The sequence below is a fragment of the Canis aureus genome, chromosome 5 (genome assembly GCF_053574225.1).
Source record: "Canis aureus isolate CA01 chromosome 5, VMU_Caureus_v.1.0, whole genome shotgun sequence".
NCBI lineage: Eukaryota > Metazoa > Chordata > Mammalia > Carnivora > Canidae > Canis > Canis aureus.
The window spans coordinates 73046730-73069666 of NC_135615.1; the positions used below are offsets into that span (position 1 = coordinate 73046730).

The following is a 22937-nucleotide window of genomic DNA, read 5'->3' on the forward strand; positions in this document are numbered from 1 at the left end:
TTTTTTTTAATTATTATTTTTTTTATTATTTTTTATTTTTATTTTATTTTATTTATTTTTATTTTTTTAATTATTATTTTAAAAGATTTTATTTATTTATTCATGAGAGACACACAGAGAGAGAGAGGCAGAGACACAGGCAGAGGGAGAAGCAGGCTCCATGCAGGGGTCCCGGGTCCCCAGGATCAGGCCCTGGGCTGCAGGCGATGCTAAACCGCTGCGCCACCCGGACGCCCCATCAAGCTTCCACCCCTTGGCTTTCTCCCACCCACAGGCTCACACGCGCTCACTCCGGGTCACTAACTCACCTGCGTCCACCCATCCCTCGCTCACACCCACGGGCCGCTCCTGGGGGCCCCGACACCCGCTGTGTCCCGCAGGCCCCGCAGCAGCAGCACCGCCACCACGCTGTCCCCCAGGGCTCTCGGCCTCGGTGCTCCTGGGTGACCAGTGACACCCTGACCACAGCAGCTCTTCCGACCTCCTCCTTCCCATCCTTCTCGAGGCCGGGCTGGCCCTCCCGCCCCTCCCTCTCTCCCTTTCTCTCATCCCCCCTCCCAGGCCCACGCGGAGACACACAGACACACGCACACCAGGCACACACTCACCGCCTCATCGTCTCTGCTAATTCCCCTATCCCTGGCCTCGTGTGTCCTCATTGCCCTCATGCTCTGTCTGTGTTTACATCTGTCCGTCCTGCTCTGCCTTTCCCCCTCCAGCTCCCGCAGTTCTCCCGACCGCCCCTGCCTCTCATTCTCCCTTTCTCGGTCATTCATTGCTCTTCTCTCTGCCTCGCCCTCCTGCTCAGCGTCTCTCTCTCCGGAGCGGGCGCTCGCACTCCGCTTCCTCTCTGATCCCGGCTCCCCGGCACCCTGGCCTCGGCCCACGCCCCACCCGCCGGCTCAGTGAGAACCCCGCGAGCTGTGGTCAGGGCCCGGTGACCCCGCTTGGAGGTTCCTGTGCCACCCGTTGGAGGAGCCCCAGGGTCACAGCATTTCCTCCCCAGGGGTGACTTGGCAGTGGTGTGCTCTTGTTTCCTCACTTCTGCAATTTCCAGAGAGCTCAGGGGCTGTGTCCGCAGACAGACACTCTGATCCTGCTGCTGCAGCCCGTCGGCTCATCAGCCTTCTGTGATACAGGTAAGGGGGGGCCCCCAGCCCTGGCTGGGTCGGGGGGCGGCATGTGACAATGTCCTCAGGAGACCACGGTCATGCCCTTCGCCTGCACCTGAGCAAATGGGTAGTTCGGTCCTTAAGGGACTGTTTTGGCACCTTCCTCAGGCCCAGAGTCTTGTGTTCAGAAAGGATTCCTCGTGACCACACTTGTCAGGAAAGCCAGCTACCCTCTTCAGTTGTCTGAGGCCAAGGCCATGCTAAAGTGACCCCAGAGACCTTACTGGGAGCTGATGATGGTGATGAGATCTAGATCTCAGGGAGCTAAATGCCATCTGCTGACGAGCTGCACATAGTCTCTTGGCCAAGTTATGCTCCCTCACTGCAGCTCAATTTCCTGTATTGGCAAATGAGGATAATTCTGTTCCCCCAGCGGGACTGTCGGGAGAAGTACAGGGTCTGGTCCAGAGCTGGGTCCTTAGGAACTCGTGAGATTGCAGGTGTTCCTGGGGGATGATGAAGATAACCAGGTTATTGGTACAAAGGGCCTGGCTCATAACTGGTTTCCCCCAGCGGGTCCCAGGGGTGAGGGACAGGCCGCAAAGCTTTCCTTTGCTGGCTGGAGGTTCAGATGAACCAAGGTTGCTGTCCAGACACTTGCTAAATCTGTGAGGGATTAGGAAGGCAGCAGAGTCTCTCCAAAAGCATTTGGGCAGCTCTGATTTAGCTCTATGTCAATATGCAGCTGTGTTCTAGGTACTCGGAGTGTGTGTGTGTGTGTGGGTGTGTGTGTGTGTGTTCAGGAGGTGCTGGGGAGCAAAAGAAAGAGATGTCCCTGCCTTTAGGTACTGACAATCCAGCCAAAGAAAGAAGTCTACTCTGGACATGAGGAAATGGCCCTGGGCCAGAGGCTGGACACCCAGAATTTTGATTTGAGCTCTTGTTTATAGGCTGGGACCTTGGCAACTCAGGAGCCTCACTTTCCTCCTTTGTAGATTAGGGTTTAAAGTACTGACGTTTGGGTTTGTGGGGGAGGATGAAGTAAGAGGCTGGGTGGGAAAATGCTTTGTCAGTAGAGAGATGCTGCACAAGAGTGAACCAATGTGTACTAATGGCCCTGTAGTCTTTACTGTAAACGCCTTACAGATGAGGAATTGGTCTCATTCATTTTTTTCTCCTTACCCTTAGCACGGTGTTTGGTGAGCAGTATAATCTTAGAATATGAATTGAATAGATGGATGGTAAAGTAATAGGTTGTACTTAAAAGAGAATGGACAGCAAGCCAGAGGCCTAGCATCTGGTCCCAGTTCTGCCCCTGATCCTGTTGTCACCTTGGGCAAATCGCTTCTCTTCCCTGGGCCTCATTTCCCCATCTGTCCAATGAAGGTTTGGGTATGGGATTATCATCTATGGCGTTAATGACAAAATTTGCCTCCAGAACTGAGGTCCTGCTCCTGATTGGTATTGGAGTGGGAGGAGGTGTGATGAGAGGCTGAGATCCTGTCTGTTTCTCCTTTTACAGGAGATTTTTATAGAGGGACCCCTTCTCCCCACCCTAGGCCTGTGAACAAGGTCATGTTGAGAAGGAGGTGCTCTTCTTGGTCAGTGGCAACCCCTTCTATCTCCCATATCCCCCATAAGAGTTGGGGCTCCACTCCCATCCCTACCCCCATAAAAGTTGACCCAGTAGGGGGCATCGGCTTAACTATAGGGTGGGAGCACTCCCTGACTGGTCCTGGGGGAGTGTGTCTGGGTTGGGAGTGGAGCCCATTCCCAGAAGGGCAAATGCTGGGTCCCCAGTACAGCCACCTCTCTGCCCAGCCACCATTGGGTTCTTTGGCAGCAGGGTGGGTGGGGAGAATTGCCTCTGCTGTATCTGTGTGTGCATGTGTGTCATGGTTGTGTAGGCCGTACTGGGGCTTTGGCTCTAGCTATAGTCACATGTGCCTGGAACACGACCAACCTGCAGGAGGGTATGGTACAGCCCAGCAGTTCCCAGAAACAGAATCATCAGCCAAACCCACTGGGAGGTTGGTATACCTTTCTTCCCTTGTGTCTTCAGCCAAAGAGGATCCAAAGCCAGACTCTGTGTGTATATGTGAGAGAGAGAGACAGAGACAGAGACAGAGAGAGTGTATATGTGAGAGAGAGAGGATATGTGGGGGGAAGGACCACCACTCAACAGCCCCTTTCCACCCCTTTAGTTCTGTAGGAGGGGGGCCCTTAGGGCCTGGTTTTGGTGCTGAGCTCAGTTGGCTGATGGGAGAAGCATGTCAAACATTTGTGTAGTGCCCTTTATACTTTATAAAGTCCATTTCTATTTCCCGAGTGATTTGCTGTTGACAAACCCTTTATCACTCCTACTCATCTTATTTTCTTTTTATTTTTTTATTTTTTTTTAATTTTTTTATTTATTTATGATAGTCATACAGAGAGAGAGAGAGAGAGAGGCAGAGACAGAGGCAGAGGGAGAAGCAGGCTCCATGCACCGGGAGCCCGACGTGGGATTCGATCCCGGGTCTCCAGGATCGTGCCCTGGGCCAAAGGCAGGCGCCAAACCACTGTGCCACCCAGGGATCCCCTTATTTTCTTTTTAAAGGAATGCTAATGCCTCTGTGCACCCTGCCCCCCACTCCCCATCCGGATTTTTCTGATACAGATCACAAGACAGTCAGTGAGGTTCTTCCTCAGACTCTGGGAAGAGACTCACTGGCTCCAAGTGGTGGGGAGCATGGTTGAGATCACAGTCCGATCCAAGTCCTGTAATTTCTTTTCAGCTACCCCTGGTTGCAGCTAGTTTGGTATATGGCTAATTTGTTCACTTACTCATTCATTCATTCAACAAACATTTTCTGAGGGGTTAGGAGGAGCTCACAGTTACTGAGCAATAACCACTTGCATAGATTGCTTCAATTCTGCTCTTACAGCCACCTGGTGAGGAAGGTTTTGTTATCCCCATTTTGCACTTGAAGAAAGCCAAAGAGCTTTCTGAGAGCCAAAGACCTAAAGACCTTTCTGAGAGCCAAAGCCTGAGAGCCAAAGAGCAGCTAAGGGGGCACCTGGGTGGCTCAGTGGTTGAGCATCTGCCTTTAGCTCAGGTGGTGATCCTGGGGTCCCAGGATCGAGTCCCTGCAGGGAGCCTGCTTATCCCTCTGCTGTGTCTCTGCCTCTCTTTCTGCATCTCTCATGAATAAATAAATAAAACCTTTAAAAACAAAACAAAAAACCAAAGAGCAGCTAGGGAAGAGCAGAGCTCTATGTGGATCATGTTCTGTGTGACCCCAAGGTCTGTGCCCTGTACCCTATGTTTTCCATTGGGTCAGCCTCTGGGTACCCAGGGGACACAAGCAGTTCACAGGAGTTTCCAGTCTGGAAGACGTGGTCCTCTGGTGTGATTCCTGGTATAACAGAGGGTATGCCCAATGCTAGGAAGCTCGCAGGAAGAAGTGCCTCTCCACTCCCTCCTCCCTGCCCTGGCCTATTTCCCAGAATCAAGGAGGAGGGAGGAAGATTCACAGATACCATCTGGGTATTTGGGAGCCAAGAGTAAAGACCCAGACCAGGTTCAGGATCCCCCACCTCCATAGGAATGTCCTAGATCACCTGAGCAGAGACCGCGTCTCATCAGTGCAATATATATTCCTGGAGTCCGGGAAGGGCCCTCTGTGAGAAGGGAAATCTGGTACCCAGGCCACTCTCACCTCAAAGGCCTTGTCACGGACCTCTCCCAGACAAGAAATTCCATTTATCCACCCACAAATGTACCCGGCATGGTGTGGACTCCCTGAACTAGAAACTGTGGGGAGCCCAGAGCAGAACTCCCCAGAGGTCAAGATACTTGCTCCCTCAGTTTCCCCCTCAAATGTCTCCACTTCTTGGAGAAATGGTAGTGAAAGGAATCTTTAAAGAGTATGGCCAGCATGGCCAGGCCAGGGCCCAAATGTCAAGTGGTAGGGGAGGTCAGAATAGGAGTAACTCATTTACTGAGCATCTACTACGTGCCAAGCACTTTAGACGTTCACCTGCCTTCAACCTCAGGGCTATCCTGTGAGGTCAATGTTGATATTATTCTCATTTTATACACAGGAAAAATAGGACTCACAGAAGAGAAATGATTAAACTGTTGTGTTTGGGAGGCCTCAGGAAATCTAAGGGCTGGGAGTGGCTAAGGCTGATGAGGGACAGTGTGACTCTGTGTGTGTGTGTTTATCTATTAGTAAATATTTCTCTCTCTCTCTTTTTTTTGTTTTGTTTTAGAGAGAGAGAGAGAGAGCACACGTGCATGCATGCATGTGAGGGAGGGGAGGGGCAGAGAGACAGGAAGAGGGAGAATCCCAAACAGGCTCCTTGTGGGGTTTGATCTCACGACCCTGAGATCATGACCTGAGCCCAAATCAACAGTTGGAGACTTACCCAACTGAGTCATCCAGGCACCTCTGTTAGTAAGTATTTCCTGAGTGTTTGCTGTGGAGGAGGTCCTGTTGTGCATGCTGGTGAAATACCAGAAGCCTTGAACCCAGGGAACTCCCAACCCAAAGGAAAAAGAAACCAGTGTGATGTGTTGTGTTATGGAATCACGACTCCCTCTCAGAGAAGTCAGACAAGGTGCCAACATTCCTTGAACTTTGATTATGGATGAGGCATTTTCTATTTAATCCTTACAACAACCCTATGAAGTAGGTAGTTTAAAATAAAGTTTTAAAAAATAAGAGATCTTTTAAAGATTTTATTTATTAGAGAGGCAGAGAGAGAAGCAGGCTCTCTGCAGGAAGCCTGATGTGGGACTCGATCCAGGGACTCCAGGATCACGCCCTGAGCCAAAGCAGATGCTCAACCTCTGAGCCACCCAGGCGTCCCAGTATTATTATTTTTGTAGATGAATAAACAGAGGCCCATTGGGGGTTAATTAATGATCTTGGGTAAGGATTGACTGATGGCATTTTGCCAACTGTCACCAGCTACCGTAAAAAGATGTGACTGGTTTCCAGAAACTTTCAGAGCTCATGATACAGCTGGAAGCCTAATGTAGGTGGCTTCAGCCTGGCGTGAGCTCAATGTGAGCAGTTGCAATGATGGTGGTGCTATTTTGAGAAACATTTGATCTGATCTAATTAGGAGATTGGATTTCCTCTAGATACAGTTTTTTAGAGCTGTTGATTGTGAATACCTTGAATTGTGCCAAGCTCTTTATTCACATTATTCATCGAATATTCATACCACTCTGGGGAGATACGTGCTTGGAATACCCTCACTGCATTCACAGGAGAAGGACCTGAGGCTTAGAGAGTGATGTGCCTGGCAATGGTCACAAGCTAGGACAGGACAGAGGCAGATTTTGAACCCAGGTTTGTCTGACCAGAGTCGTGGTCTTAACCACTATTCTTTCTAAACACTTGGTATTCTTTATCTCACTGAATGCTCACAAAAGCTCCCTGTGTTATAGTCCCCATTTTTTTTTTTAAATTTTTTTTAATTTTTATTTATTTATGATAGTCACACACACAGAGAGAGAGAGGCAGAGACACAGGCAGAGGAAGAAGCAGGCTCCACGCACCGGGAGCCTGATGTGGGATTCGATCCCGGGTCTCCAGGATCGCGCCCTGGGCCAAAGGCAGGCGCTAAACCGCTGCGCCACCCAGGGATCCCTATAGTCCCCATTTTATACATGAGCCCCAGAGAGGGTCAACAGTTTTACCAAAGTTGCACAGTAGTAGGTCTTAAAAGGCTGAGCCCTGTGATTCTAAGAACATACAATGTACTTTCAAATCTACCATGACTTGGTAGATTAATTCCCATTAAGAATTTTTTTTATGTGGTAAAAAAACACATGACATAAATTTCCCTTCTTAACAGTTTTAAAAAAAAAGATTTCATTTATTTATTTGAGAGATAGCATGAGCAGAGAGAGGGGCAGAGTGAGAGGGAGGAGCAGGATCCCCACCGAGCAGGGGGCCAGAATGCGGGGCTCCATCTGAGGACTCTGGGATCATGACCTGAACCAAAGGCAGATGCTTAACTGACTGAGCCACCCAGATGCCCCTCTTCTTAACAATTTTTAAGTACACATTACAGTATTGTTAACTCTATGCATGTTGTTGTATAGCAGGTCTCTAGAACTTTTCCATCTTGCCTGATTGAAACTCTGTACCCATTTAACAACAATTCTGTTTCTCCTTCTCCAATTTCCTGACAACCACCATTCTACCTTCCATTTCTATGAGTTTGATTACTTTAGATACTTTATATACTTGGAATCATTCAGATTCTGCCTCTTGGTAATTGGCTTATTTCACTTAATGGTATCTTCAAATATCTTCAAGTTTCATCCATGCTATAGCATATGACAGGATTTCCTTCCTTTTAAAGGCCACATATTATTCCATTATACGTACATACCACACGTAGTTTATCCATTCACCTGCTGTTGGATGTTTGGGTCACTTCCACCTCTTAGTATTTTTTTTATTTTTTAATTTTTATTATTTATTTATTTATTTATATTTTATTAATTTATTCATGACAGACACAGAGAGAGGGAGGCAGAGACACAGACAGAGGGAGAAGCAGGCTCCATGCAGGGAGCCTGACGTGGGACTTGATCCTCAGTCTCCAGGATCACACCCCTGGCCGAAGGTGGTGCTAAACCGTTTGGCCACCGGGGCTGCCCGGTATTTTTTTTTTTTTAGATTTCATTTATTGATTCATCAGAGATACACAGAGAGAGGCAGAGACATAGGCAGAGGGCGAAGCAGGCTCCCTGTTCGGGATCCCTAGGTAGGACTCGATCCCAGGACCCCAGGATCCTGACCTGAGCTGAAGGTACATGCTCAACCACTCAGGCACCCCTCCACCTCTTGGTATTGTGAATAGTGCTGCTATGAACATGTGTGTGCAAATATTTCTTCAAGATCTGGTTTTCAATTATTTTGGAAGTATATCCAGAAGAGAGATTTCTGGATCATCTGGTAGTTCTATTTTTAATTTTCTGAGGAAATTCTGTACTATTTTCCGCAGTGATGGTGTCATTTTATATTCCCACCAATGGTACACAAAGGTTACAATTTCTCCATCCTTACTAATACTTGATGTTTTCTGCCTTTTTGATAGTGACCATTCTACCGACTGAGAAGTGCTATGTCATTGTGGTTCTGACTTGCATTTCCCTGATGATAAGTGGCCTTGCACATCTTTTCATGTGCTTACCTGCTATTTGTGTATCTTCTTTGGAGAAATCCATTGAAGTCTTTTGCCCATTTTAAAATCAATTATTATTATTTTGTTGTGGTGGTGGTTATTGTGTTATAAGAGTTCTTCGTATCTTCTGGATAGTAACCTCTTATCTAGGATATGGTTTGCAAATGTTCTCTCCCTTTGTCTAGGGTTCCTTTACCCCTGTTGACTGTCTCCTTTGCCACAGATGTTTTAAAGTTTGATGTAGCCCCATACGTCTATTTTTGCTTTTGTTTCTTATATTCCTAGTCTCACATCCAAGAAATTATTGCTCATTCCAGTGTTATGTAGCTTTCCCCCTGGGTTTCCTCATAGGAGTTTTACATGTTCAGGTCTTAGGTTTAGATCTTTAATCCATTTTGAGTTAATTTTTGTGTATAGTATAAGAGAGGGTCCAGCTTCATTCTTTTGTGTGTGCATATCCAGTTTTTCCCTCAGCACTTGTGGGAGAGGCTCCTCTTTCCCCATTGTGTAGTCTTGGCACTCTTGTCAAAGATCATTTGACCATATGTGTGAGGATTTATTTCTGGGCTCTCTGTTCTGTTCCACTGGTATATATATCACTCTATGTCAAGACCATCCTGGGATCCCTGGGTGGCGCAGCGGTTTGGCGCCTGCCTTTGGCCCAGGGCGCGATCCTGGAGACCCGGGATCGAATCCCACATCGGGCTCCCGGTGCATGGAGCCTGCTTCTCCCTCTGCCTATGTCTCTGCCTCTCTCTCTCTGTGACTATCATAAATAAACAAAAATTAAAAAAAAAAAAGACCATCCTGTTTTGATTATTGTGCTTTGTAATATGTTTTGAAATCATGAAGTATGAGGCCTCCAGCTTTGTTTTTCTTTCTCAAGATTGTTTGGACTCTTTGGAGTCCTTTGAGATGAGATGCCATCTGAATTTTAAGATTGTGTTTGCTGTTTCTGCAAAAAATATCACTGTGATTTTGGTAGAGCATTGAATCTGTAGATGGCTTCAGGTAGTATGGGTCTTGTAACAGCACTAAGTCTTCTGGCCCATGAGTGAGGACATCTGTCCATTTATCTGTGTCTTCTGTAATTCCTTGTAGCAATGCTTTGTAGTTTAGAGTGTACAAGTCATTTGCCTTCTCGGTTAAGTTTATTCCCAGTATTTTATTCTTTTTGATGCCATTATAAATGGGATTGTATTCCTAATTTCTTTTTTGACCCATTTTTATTTATTTTTTAAAAGATTTTATCTATTTATTAGAGAGAGTGTGTGAGCAGGAGGAGGCGCAGAGGGATAAGCAGACTCCCTGCTGAGCACGGAGCCCAACTCAGGCCTCTATCCCAGGACCCTGAGATCGTGACCTGAACTGAAGTCAGCCGCTGAACTGTCTGAGCCACCCAGGTACCCCTCTTTGACCCATTTTTCAATTTTTGTTTTGCCAATGAGGAAACAGAGTCTCAGAGTCATGGGGTGAGTTTAATGTTTGAACCAGAATTTGATTCCAGCTCCAGGGCTCCCTGGTAGGAGAGATATGGACGCAGAGCAGTCCCTCCCCTCCTTTCCCGATCCGTTTCTGTTCTCGGGTCATAGGATAGGTAGGTCTGTGAGTGGCTAAGTTGGCCAATGAGTGGTTTGCTTTCAGCAAGGGCCATGGCTTGGTTTAGGAGATAGGATGGGTCTTGGAGTTCAAAATCCCATCTGCCACTTCTTAGCTGTGTGACTGTGGACAAGTCTATTCCCATCTCTAACCTCACTTTCTTCTCCGGAAAAAAATGAACATTTTGTAAAACTCACCTCACAAGGCTGCCTTGAGGACGAAATGTATTCATGGGGAAGTAGTGTCTGTATATTTAATCTGGTACCCTGAGCTTAGGTAGGATGGCTGCGACTCCCCTCCTGTCGTGCTCTACCCACAAGGCAAGGATGTTTTTGGATCCATGTGTAAATGTCCACTTGGAGCCAGTGTCCCTCCCACACCCAACTTCTAGCCTGAGCTGTGCTGGTGCCTCCAGGCTTGCAGCAATTGCAAGCAGCTACTGGTGCATGAGATCTGCATGAACTTGAATGTGAGTGATTTATAGCTTATAAATATTTAGACATTTGTACTTTAAAAAATGCATTTATTTATTTATTTGAGAGAGAGAGAGAGAGAGAGAGCATGCATGAGAGCTCTTGTGGGTGTGGGGAAGGGCAGGAGGAGAGGGAAAGAAGCCGACTCCTTGCTGAACACAGAGCCCTACAGGATGGGGGGGTGGCGTATGGGGAGGACAATCCCATGATTCACGGATCATGACCGGAGTGAAAATTAAGAGACAGATGCTCAACCAACTGAGCTACTCCGGTGCCCTGACATTTGTACTTTTGACCCCTAATGGCCCTACAAATGCTAGGAGCTAGTCTGACTGGCAAACCCAACTTCCCAACCCATTGCCTGCACTGGGGAAGTAACCAGCACATACTTCCTTTTGCCCAGATTCAGGTGGTCCCTCCCCTTTGACTATTCAGCTGAGGATGAGAGTTCAGGTTCTCTAGGGGCATGATGTTCCCAGACAGTATGGGAATGGTAGGGGGTTGGGACTGAATGCTATGCAGGGTAGAGGATGCGATATCCAGATAGCAGAATTCTTCTGTTTTCAGGGATATTTATGGCTTCCCTCACCTACCCCTAGTTGAGAGCTGGGCCTGGGCTGCTGCCCAGACTTGAGGCATCAGAGAATTATGCCCTCATGTAAGATTGATTGTTCTTAGTTGCTGCTGCCTTCTTTCCCTCCAAATGCCCATTCCCTTCCTGACCTGTTGAAATATTTGTTGGCATTAGCCTAAGGCTCTGTCTGGAGCTGACAGAGAAGTCAGTATGTGGGTTAGAGCCCCTGGGACAGTGGTGACCATAGTCACCTCCGCTGACTTCATGTGGTTGAGCCGATGGGGGAGGGAGGCCTGGCCGTTTTGACCCCTTGGGATGCTTATTTTTGGAATCACTGTTAGAATTGTAAAATTTTGCAAATGAAGAAACTGTGTGACTGTGTACAAGTTTATTGCTCAAGGTCACACAGCAAGTAAATGGCAGAGCCAGGTATGAACCCAGGTCTTTCTGACTCTAGAAAGGGATTGTTCTCCCCATCCTACTGTGCCTCCCCCGGAGGGACTGCACATGTTTCCTTCATGCCAGTTTCTATTGAATAGTCATCAGGGGCTTGGTCATTCATTCCTTCAGTACCCAATATCTGACACAGGGGATAAAGAGATGAAAAAGATCTAGTCCCTGCCCTCCAGAATCTCCTGGCTGGTGAGGAAATGGCCATTGAAATCAATACTTATAACACATTGTATCAGGTACTATACTGGGGAATGTCCCCGGTACCACATTGACACAGAGAAGAAGGCAACTCATTCTGCCTGAGGCAATCAGGGAGGCATCCTAGAGTCAGCATATTGGGTCTTAAGGAAGGAAGATTGGGAGTTTGCTAGGCAAAGCAATAGGCAAAAGGGCTCTCAGTAGGGTTGTAGCAAGTGTGGGAAGGCACAGATGTTTGAGAAGAAATGGAGTTTTTATTATTTGCTTATTGTTTATTTTGGGGCTTTTTTTTTTTTTTTTTTTTTTTTACTTATTTGAGAGAGTGAGCGAGAAAGAGAGAACACAAACAGGGAGGGGCAGAGAGAAAGGGAGAAGCAGGCTGTCTGCTGAGCAGAGAGCCTGATGCTGGGGCTCAATCCCAGGACCCTGAAATCATCACCTGAGCCAAAGGCAGTTACTTAACAGACTGAACCACCCAGGTGCCCCGGAAATGGAGTTTTTAGAGAAACAGCAGGAAATTCAGTGTGGCTGGAATACAGGGCAAGTAGTAAAAGAGGCTGAAGGCAGATGAGGTGTGAAAGGAGCTTGGATTTGATCCTGCGCAAGGGAGCCACGGAGGGTGATTGATTAGATACAAGACCTAGGAAGAGGCCTTGAAGCTTACGCTATATTGGCCTCATGGCAAATCTTCCTCTGGTTTTGTTTGTAAGTCACCTCCTCTGAGAAGCCTTCCCTGGTCACTCTATTTAAAGCAGCACCTTACCCAAGCTTTGTCATGTCACTATTTTTATTTCTTTTTATTGAATTCATTACAATTTGGAATTATTGTGTTCTTTGATCTCTCTGTTTCTGTTTTCCCTGACTAGAGTGTAAGCTCTTCAAGAACAGGAGTCTTGCCTATTTTGTTCCTGCAGCATCTGCAACAAAGTGCCCAGCTCCCAACAGTATATATCAATAACTGTAGAGTGAATGGATGGACATGTTCTCTGCCCTCCAGTAGCTACCATCTAGTATGGCAGGACACACAAGCAATTTCCATGGTATAAGAAGCTATAAGCTATGGGAGCTCAGACAATGAGGACTTAGCCACATCTAGGGGCAGAAAACAGGGTGTGGAAGAGGCAGGGAGGCTTAGGAGGAACAAGCTGTAGGGAAAGAGGCAGGGGCAGTCTTAAAGAGTGATCAGTAGGTAGCCAGGCAGGCAGAGCAAAGAGAAGCATGAACAAAGGCATGGAGATTTGAGCCCCCAGACTCAGAAGAGACTCTGCTGGGTACATTTTGGGTGATGTCAAAGGGTTCCACTGGGTGTCAAAGGGACAACTGGGTGCTAAATTTGTGATGAAGGCTAAGGGAGTGGGAATCACATGAAGACCAGGATCTGGGAAGACAGCAGAGATAGGAAGAGCCAGGGTGACAGTACTAGAGGCATCCAGGGCAAGGTTTTGGGCAAAAGCTGGGGTCCCACCCGAGACTGATTATGGCCCTATATCTGGAAGGAGGAGGCCTCCACTGGGCTTCCTGTAGGGGCCATGTGGACTGGAGAGTCTCCAGGGCCAAGCCGACCTGATTACACATTGTTAGAGGTTGGGTTCACAGGGAAGCTGATTTTGAAACGGAGATTAGCATGCAGGAATGTTTTTCCTGAAATGTTTTAAAGCAAAGTCAAGATACTGTGTAAATCTACCTACAAATACTTCACTAATGAATTAAAACATAAAAATATAGAACCACAATATCATTATCATAGTGAAGACAGGATCATAATAGTTCCAAGCAGAGCCATATTAGAATCTGAGGCAAAAGGAACAATTTGCAATACTGATTTTGATGTTTTTAAGATACTGCATTAAAATATTATTTATCTTGATTACTGAGGTTTTCAACACTCCCTTATATTTTACAGTTAGGATGCCTCCACAAGCCTTACCTCAGTTCTGGTCCTGGTGGGAAGACTCTCTCAACAGGCCTGGACAGGCATGGCACAGCAGGACAGGGCCCAAGGAGACAACCTGGGTGGAATCCTCTGGCTGTAGAAAGACTTTCCAGGGGAGAGTTGCCCCCACCCTACTAAGCTGGATCCTACACCCAAGAAGAGGAAGGGACTTATTTAGGGGTGGGATTGAGTGGTAGGGATGGGTGGGACGTGTCTTCTCTCCAAAGACCCGGAGTGAGCACGACACACTGCTCAGCGTGGGCTGCCTCCCCACCTCTCTGAGGGCCCAGAAACAGGGTCCCCCAAGGCATGAGGGTCCAGCAGGAGAAAGAAACAAGGCCAGTCCCAGAAGAATGGGGCGTCTTGGGCTCAAACAAAAGGTGAGGTGGAGGGCTGAGATTGCGGAGCTGCAATTTTATGTATTTTTTATTTAAGATTTTAATTTTAATTCCATTGTAGTAAACATCCAGTGTTATATTTGTTTCGGGTGTACAATATAGTGACTCAACAACTCTACATTACTCGGCGCTCATCATGATAAGTGTACTCTTAATCCCCATCACCTATTTCACCCAGCCTCCTTCCCACCTCCCCTCTGGTAACCACCAGCTGGTGCTCTACAGTTGAGAGTCTGTCTCCTGGTTTGTCTCTCTTTCTCTTTTTTCTTCCTCTTGTAGAGCAGTGGGTTTAAAATCTTCTGGTCTTAGAACCTCTCTTTTATATTTTTAAACATTATTGAGGGCCCCAGAGAACTTTTGTTTATGTGGGTTATAGCCAATCAGAATTTTCCATATTCAAAATGAAAACTAAGACTTTCGAAAAACTTTTGTTTTTAAATACAAAACCCAATAACAAGACCATTGCATGTTAACACAGATAACATTTTTAGCAAAAATTAGCTAACAATTTCAAAACATAAATAATTTAGAGTGGCCTTAATTTACATTTTTGTTTGCAAATCTCTTTAATGATGGTTTAATAGAAGACAGCTAGATTCTCATACCTGCTCCTGCATTTAATCTATCGTGATATGTTGTTTTGATTGAAGTATATGAGGAAAATCTGTAGTGGGAGGGATATTTTCACTTGACCTTAGTCAAAAGGCCGAGGAGCGATGTGGGGGGGATATTTTAATGTCTTTTTCAGATAATTGATGATGCTCTTCTTTGATACTATATCAAATGTCCACAAATGGTAGTTTCTTAAAAGTCAGTTGCAATATGGAACCTGAATCATATCAATGAACTTTCTGTAATCTGTTGCACAGCAATATATTGATCTGTCTCGCCCTTTGATTATTTTACCTATGCATAATTTTGAAACATTTTTCCCTCATTTGGAAAATATTGGTTCACCAAGTTATGCAGGTTTTCCAAACACAGACCTTTGACTAAATGATTTTTTAAAAATTACATTCATCTCCACCAATCTTATCAGAAAAGTCTTTAAGGAATAGGAAGCTGTCAAACTCAGACTGGCAGATACAATTTTTTCTGAAGATACTATTTTTCTCCAAAGTTTGAATTTTATGCTTGGCCACCAAGACTATTGTTTGTGTTCCTTGAAGTGATGGTTCTTTGTTCATATTTGAGCAGATATGACACCCAAGTCTGAAATACCATAACTGGTCCGTAATTTTTTCAAGTGATAACAATCATCCTCAGAGAAGTTCAATTCAGGACTCAGTTGCTTAAGCGCTTTTCCTGAAGACAAAACACTGACTACAATGTTTAGAAGTATTGCGTGCATATTTCCAATTTTGACACCCAGAATATTAAAAAGGCGTGTACTCAAGATTTAATAAAAATCAATAATGTCCTTGCTTTATCAAGGAAATTGGCTTTATTTATTTGCACTAAGTAGTGCGCAGCTGTGAAAAATAAAGCTCCTACTCCCTTTTGGTGCTGCTGCCTTGATATGTGCTAAGAAGCCAGCCGTTTTGTTCACTCCGTACCATCAGTACAAATATCAACACAGTGAAAAGGGCAAATAATGTCTTGATATTATTAGAACAATAGTTTTGACTTCATGGATCCCTTAGAAGTTCTCAGAGATATTCCTCTCTCCTCCCTCGTCTCTGTGGACCACCTTTTGAGAATAATTACTCTAGAGCTTTGGGATCAGATGGCAGGACCACATTTAGGAGTGGAAAAGAGGGATCCCTGGGTGGTGCAGCGGTTTGGCGCCTGCCTTTGGCCCAGGGCGCGATCCTGGAGACCCGGGATCGAATCCCACATCGGGCTCCCGGTGCATGGAGCCTGCTTCTCCCTCTGCCTGTGTCTCTGCCTTTCTCTCTCTCTCTGTGACTATCATAAATAAATAAAAATTAAAAACAAAACAAAAAAAAGGAGTGGAAAAGATCCTGGCTAAGTAGAAGTTAGCAATTTTGCTGCCGGGGAAGCAACATAAAACTATGTAATTCAAATCAGCCATGTAATCCACAATATGACTTGAGGCTGAGTTCTTTGTTTTTAAAGGAATCACCATTATTTATTGGAATAATGAAACCTACATGTATTTAATTTAGCATAGATAATAAACCACAGCCACACTAAATGGGGCAAAGCACATTTTCTCAATCATCAAAATTCGAATTAGAGCCAATAGTTTCTTAGTTTCTTTCTTTCTTTCTTTTTTTTTTTTGAATTGATGTATAGTTGATAGACAATGTTACATTAGTTTTGGGTGTACAACATAGAGATTTGACAACTGTGTTATGCTGTGCTCACAAGTGTAACTTATCTGTCACCATACACCGCTATTATAGTCCCATTTGACTCTATTCTCTGTGCTGTACCTTTCATCCCTGTGACTTAGTCATGCCATGACTGGAAGCCCAGCCCTCTCACTCCCCCTCACCCATACTGCCCATACCTCCACCCCCGTCCCTCTGGCAACCAGACCATCGCTTGTTCTCTTTATTTATGGGTCTGTTTCCACTTTGAGAGACAGTTGTTTCTTTAAACTCACCTGTAAGTATCTATAGGCTTCTTCTTCTCTACTCCAGAGATGGTTGTAATCAACAAGGCTTATTACCCATTCCTTTATTGGTTCATGGTGCTGGGAATAGTGTTGAATAATCAGACAAGGCCCTCATTCTCCTGGAGCTCACAGTCAAGTGGGAGAGTCTTATGAATCATACAAACATAAATAGGATCACAAATGTGCTAGGATTTACGAAGGACAGGGAGCTTTGAAGTGGGACCTGACCTGAACTGGTGAAGACCTCTTTGAAGAAGTGAAATTCAGTTAAGGTCTGAAGCATGAGTTAGAATGGCCAGGTGGAAGTGGGGTGTGGTTAGGAAAGAGGGTTCGAAGCATTGGCACAGATGTATGCTTGCGGGTTGAGGCAGGAAAGGTCTGAGCATGTTTGGAGACCCACCTGGGAGGTCCATTTTGACTGGCCTCTGGTGGGAAGATAGCAGATGAGTATGAAATGGCAGCTAGACGTCAGGGCGAGGATCTTCTTGCTTCAATCCTGGACCCATGCAGATCCCTCTGCCTGGAACACTCTTCCTCTCTCAGATCTCTGAGGAAATATGTCACTTATTTTTTAAGGATATCTTTTTGTATGCTCCATATCAGCACTCCCTTTTCTTTACATTGCAACTATGTTTGTTTACATTGCTTTTGTCCATCGGCCTCATGAGGCTGTCAGTTCCTGTGTGCTGGCCTGTTCGGTCATGGTCACCCCAGATCCCCTGTGCTTAGTGGTGGGCCTGACATACAATTGGTGCTCAGAAATCGCTGTTGGCTTAATGTGTGAATGAACTGATGCACATAGAGCTGGATTTGAGATTCTGACTCCATCTCTTAACAGCTGTGTGACTTGAACAATCACATAAACACCCTCTATTGTTTCCTATTCTGTAAAATGGGGTTTTACTTCCTATCTCAAAGGGCTTTTATGAGATCCAAATGAGGTAGTGCACGTGGAAACATCTAGCAGGGTGTCTGGCTCCGAAGTAGCATCTTACTCCCAATTCTGTTTTCTTTTCACTGTTCTGTGGTGTATGGTGAGCCTTGGGCCTTGCTTAACCCCATCTGGGCCTCCTGCCCTCTCCTCCCCCACCCCACCTGCAATGCAAGCATCAGAGAGGCTTTCAGGCTTCTGTGCTGGCAACACAGTGGAAGGAACAAGAGAGGAGGGAGCAAACCGGTTCTGATGGAGAGTGGATGGTGGTAAAGATGCTGTTGAAAATGGGCCAGACTTTGGCTGGTGGGATTATGGTTAATTTCATCTTCCTTAAAATATATTTATATGTTTATATATTTATAATATGATATAAATATATATTTATAATATAAATTTATATATAGTTTATGGGAGAATCTTTTTTTAATTAACTTTTGAGAGAGAGGGAGCACATGAGCAGGAAAGGGAGAGAGAGAGAGAGAGAATCCCAAGCAGGCTCTACGCCCAGCACAGAGCCTGACTTGGGGCTCAATCTCACAACCCTGAGATCATGACCTGAGCCAAAATCAAGAGTCGGACACTTAACCACCTGAGCCACTCAGGTACCCCTTTAATATGCTTTTAAAAAGACTTTTTGTTTTGAAATAATTTTAGGCCTTCAAAGAAGTTGCCGAATAGTACGAGGAGTGCATGTGTGGGCTTCACTTCATATTCCCTAATGTTAACAATTTACCAAACGATAATACAATGATCGAAACCAGAAAATGAACATTGATATGATATTATTTTACTTATAGACCTTATTTGACCAGTTTTTCCACTAACGATCTTTTTCTGTTCTTGGATACAATCTAGGATCCCACATGGTATTAAGTTGTCAACATTTCTTTAATATCCTCTGATCTATGGCAGTTCCTCTGTGTTTCCTTACTCACTACCTTGATACTTTTGAACAGTCATTTTATACAATGTCCCACAATTTGGGTCTGTCTGATGTTTTCTCATGATTAAATTGAGATTATGCAATTTGGGCAAGATTTGGGCAAGAAAACCACAAAAATGATATTATATTCTTTTCAGTGCACCATTATCAAGTGTACCTGATGTTGATATATGTCCTACTAATGATGGATGCATCTTAATCATTTAAGTATTATCTGAGTTTCTCCACTGTCTACTTTTCTTCATCTTCATCTTTTTCTTTTTTTTAAAGATTTTATTTTTAAGTAATCTCTACACACAACATGGGGCTCAAACTCACAACCTAAGATCAAGAGTCACATGCTCCACTAACTGAGCCAGCACCTATACTTTACTTTTTCATTAGTCTTTTTCCTTTTAATTATTAAAGCAATAAATGCTTCTAAAAAATTAAAACAAAGGAAGAATAGAATAAGTAACTTCTCATGAAGCCCATCTCAGCTTCCCAAAGGTTACTTACCACTGTGCACTCTTTAGATTATATCCTTCTAGATAATTTTCTAGATGTCATATACACACATATAATGGGCACACCAATTTTTAAAATTTTGTTTTACTTAACAATATTATCTGGGGATAACTTTCCATGTCAGTACAAGAATGAGATACAACTCATTCTTTCTAATGACTGGCTAGTATTTCTTTTTTTTTTTTTTTTTTTTAATTTTTATTTATTTATGATAGTCACACACAGAGAGAGAGAGAGAGAGGCAGAGACACAGGCAGAGGGAGAAGCAGGCTCCATGCACCGGGAGCCTGATGTGGGATTCGATCCCGGGTCTCCAGGATCACGCCCTGGGCCAAAGGCAGGCGCTAAACCGCTGCGCCACCCAGGGATCCCGACTGGCTAGTATTTCATCTTTGGGTCACCCTAATATAATTCTTTGTATTTTCCAGATTTTGTATGAGCACATAAATAATAATAACTATTATTATTATTTATATATAAATATATATTTAATATTGAAATTTAATATTTATATATAACTATATCAAATTTAAATTTTAATTGAATTTAAATTTAATATAAAAGTATTATATGCTTATATATAATAACAATTATTATTGTTATTTTAAGTAAATTATTATTTTTTAAGTAAATATTATATGCTTATATATAATAATAACAATTATTATTATTATTTTAAGTAAATTCTGTCCCCAGTGTGGGGCTCAAACCCACTGACCCCAAGATCAAGAGTCACATGCTTTATTGACTAAGCCAGACAGGCATCCCCATAAATTATTTTTTAATATAGAACATTTACCATCAAAATTTGCATTTCAAATTCCATCAATAGAAAAATATTGAAAAGTTGTTAGAAAATTTAAAAATTTTAATATAAAATTTCACGTTTTATCATCAGAAATAGATGATGTAAAACCTTAAGTAAAAAATTAGCCAAAGAATGAAGAGATCTGTTTTAAAATGGAATAAGAAAAAAGAAACTGAATTGCCATTGATTTTTAATTGATTTATTAAATTTTATTAATTTATTAAATTAAATTGATTTGAATTTTGAATTTTGAATTGAATTTAATTGATTTTTAAATAAAAAACACCATTATTTTATGTAGGGAAAGCATACTGCCAATTAATTGGAAGATACTGCCAATCTTAGAATTTTTAAAATGTGCAAAATGAGGGTCTTAGAACTGATTAAAATGAGATATGTCCTTTTTGATCCTTCATTAACCAGAATTCCTGTGTGGTCTTCCAGGCTTGGGCAGGATTCTACGACCAGCTGCCCCTTCTAAGCATGGCAATGGCAAATGATTCCTCTCACGTGGACTCTGAGTTCCGCTATACCCTCTTCCCGATTGTTTACAGCATCATCTTTGTGCTGGGGGTAGTTGCCAACAGCTATGTGCTGTGGGTCTTTGCCTGCCTGTACCCTTCCAAGAAACTCAATGAGATCAAGATCTTCATGGTGAACCTCACCATGGCTGACCTGCTCTTCTTGGTGACCCTGCCCCTGTGGATCATCTACTACCACAACCAGGGCAACTGGATTCTCCCCAGTTTCCTCTGCAACCTGGCTGGCTGCTTCTTCTTCATCAACACCTACTGCTCAGTGGCCTTCCTGGCTGTCATCACTTACAACCGCTTCCAGGCAGTGACCCGGCCCATCAAGACAGCTCAGGCCACCACCCGCAAGCGTGGTTTCTTGGTGTCCCTGGTCATCTGGGTGGCCATTGTGGCTGCTGCATCCTATTTCTTCATCCTGGACTCCACCAACGTAGTGCCCAGCAAGTCCGGCTCGGGCAACATCACTCGCTGCTTTGAGCATTATGAGAAGGGCAGCGTGCCTGTCCTCATTGTCCACGTCTTCCTCGTGTTCGGCTTCTTCCTCGTCTTCCTCATCATCTTCTTCTGCAACGTGGTCATCATCCGCAGGCTGCTCATGCAGCCGGTGCAGCTGCAGCACAACGCGGAAGTCAAGCGCCGGGCTCTGTGGATGGTGTGCACCGTCCTGGCCGTGTTCATCGTATGCTTCGTGCCCCACCACCTAGTGCAGCTGCCCTGGACCCTGGCCGAGCTGGGCTTCCAGAGCAGCAGCTTCCACCAGGGTATCAACGATGCCCATCAGGTCACTCTCTGCCTTCTTAGCACCAATTGTGTCTTAGACCCCATCATCTACTGTTTCCTCACCAAGAAGTTTCGCAAGCACCTCACAGAAAAGTTCCATAGCATTCGTGGCAGCCGGAAGTGCTCCCGGGCTACCTCAGAGACGGGCACCGAGGTGGTCATGCCACTCAGCCAAGTCCCTGTCAAATCCCTCAAAAAATAGCCCCTGCTGGTTGGGGCCAGGCCCGGAGGCTTATCCTCCATGGACATCACAGACTGACCCGGGGGGAGGAAGAGGTCTCTGCTGTGGTCTGGGAACCTCCTCCCTGGGCACAAGTGGCCCTTTAAGTATTGAGGCTACTTCACTGAGGTGGGGGTGATGGCAGGGCCAGACTGCTGGGGAATCCAGAACTTGAATGTGCCCCGCTGGCCACCTCTGGGCACACACGTAATAACCTTGGCTAGTGACCTCATCCTGAATAGCTGAGTCTGCTAGCTCTGTGAGGAATGTCAGGGCCACGGGCAGACCTTGGGGGCAGACTCTGAGCCACCCTGTTCAGCCTACCGAGGCAGCTGCCCTGAGCCAGTAGGGCCTGAAGTTTTGGGCAACTATCTCCTTTGTCACCATAAAGGCAGACAAGGGATCTAGGGAAAGGGATACTCCTCTGGTTGTGTGGTGCTATCTCTGGGGAAGACTCTTGAGCTAGGATAGTGCCACCTTGTTTCCATTCAGAGGCGCAAGATCTCTGTGACACTTCTTAGGGGACATGACTCAGTGGAACCTTTTACCACTTATCCAACAACCTGTCTTGAATGGTGCCAGAGAAGGGAAGATATGCACAGGTCAAAAGCTAGGCTGGGGACATTGTCTCCTGAGGTAAATATGGTTTTCTGCACAGGCCACGCCTCAGGCTTGGGTCAGCTCTGGGGGAGTGTGAGAGATACAACTGCCACATCCAGCTGTCTCGATGGTGAATGCTAATGGGGGGATCTACCCACTGTGGGTGGGCAGAGACCCCTCAAAGCCAAACTGGGGTCATCCAGGGCACCACGCTGCTCAGAGGCTTCCATGAGAAAGGGCACTTAGGCTGAGAAGGACCTGTGTGCAGGTGGGTCCTCCAGAGTGGGAGGAGCCTGTCAGGTCTCCTCTGTCACTTAGCTTTCTGGGGCAGGGGACGGGGGTGGGGGGTGGGGGGTGGGGGTGGGGGAGTAGGGCGGTGGGGGGGAGGCAGTGGGAGGAAGGGGGTTGGGGGAAGCCTTCCTAATTTAGTTTTCAAAAGGTGAGAGAAGCAGTTATAATCCCAAGGGACAGCAGGCACTTTGACTTCTGGATGCAGAAGAAATGTGTAGCTTCTCTTGAAGATCTCTAGATGCCTCCTTGTTATTTTCGGCAAATATATTCAAATGAGTCTCCTCTCACCCTGAGCACCTGTGGTGTGAATCCGGCAGCCACAGACCCAGGGGCTTGGAGGAGACTTCCCTGGTTTCCAGAGCCCCATGCTCCTTCTGTGACATCTTCCTCCCTTCCGGCCACAATCCCTGTAAAGTGAGATCCTTGTTTCATGTCTCCTGGGCTGATTTTGATCAATGCTTCCCCGTGGGCCTGTAACCTGTTGGGTCTGGGATGGTAGCTGTAAGCTGAACTCAGCTGACGGTGACTAGGTGGGGAGTGCAGCATAATCGAGCTCTTGTGTCACACAGACTGAGGTTCGAGTCTTGGCTCCATCACCTCCTGCCGAAGGACTGTGAGCTGAATTTCCTACCTCATAGGGTTGTTAGGAGTGGTGAGTGCTGAGACAGATATCCCTTGGTCAAGGTGATTGCTCATCCCAGAGGCTCCTTTTTTTTCTGAGAATGTGTTCCCCTTAATCCTCCAAAAGGAGCGAACAGATGGGATGAGACGTGGGCATCTGGCTCTAGTTGGGCCAGTCAGGT

General features: G+C 45.4%; 1 protein-coding gene across 2 annotated transcripts; it reads left to right on the forward strand.

Annotated features, from left to right (window-relative positions):
* Positions 1 to 592: 592 nt before the first annotated feature.
* Positions 593 to 22176, forward strand: PTAFR (platelet activating factor receptor). 2 transcript variants are annotated; one of them, XM_077898890.1, is made up of 3 exons: positions 593 to 1139; positions 9551 to 9709; positions 20155 to 22176. In XM_077898890.1, exon 3 carries the CDS (start codon positions 20194 to 20196, stop codon positions 21223 to 21225), a length of 1032 nt encoding a protein of 343 aa, XP_077755016.1. In that variant the 5' UTR covers positions 593 to 1139; positions 9551 to 9709; positions 20155 to 20193; the 3' UTR covers positions 21226 to 22176. The 2 variants fall into 2 exon arrangements, with proteins under 2 accessions (XP_077755016.1, XP_077755015.1); XM_077898889.1 differs by lacking the exon at positions 9551 to 9709 and having other exon boundaries at positions 595 to 1139.
* The last annotated feature ends 761 nt before the right edge of the window (positions 22177 to 22937 follow it).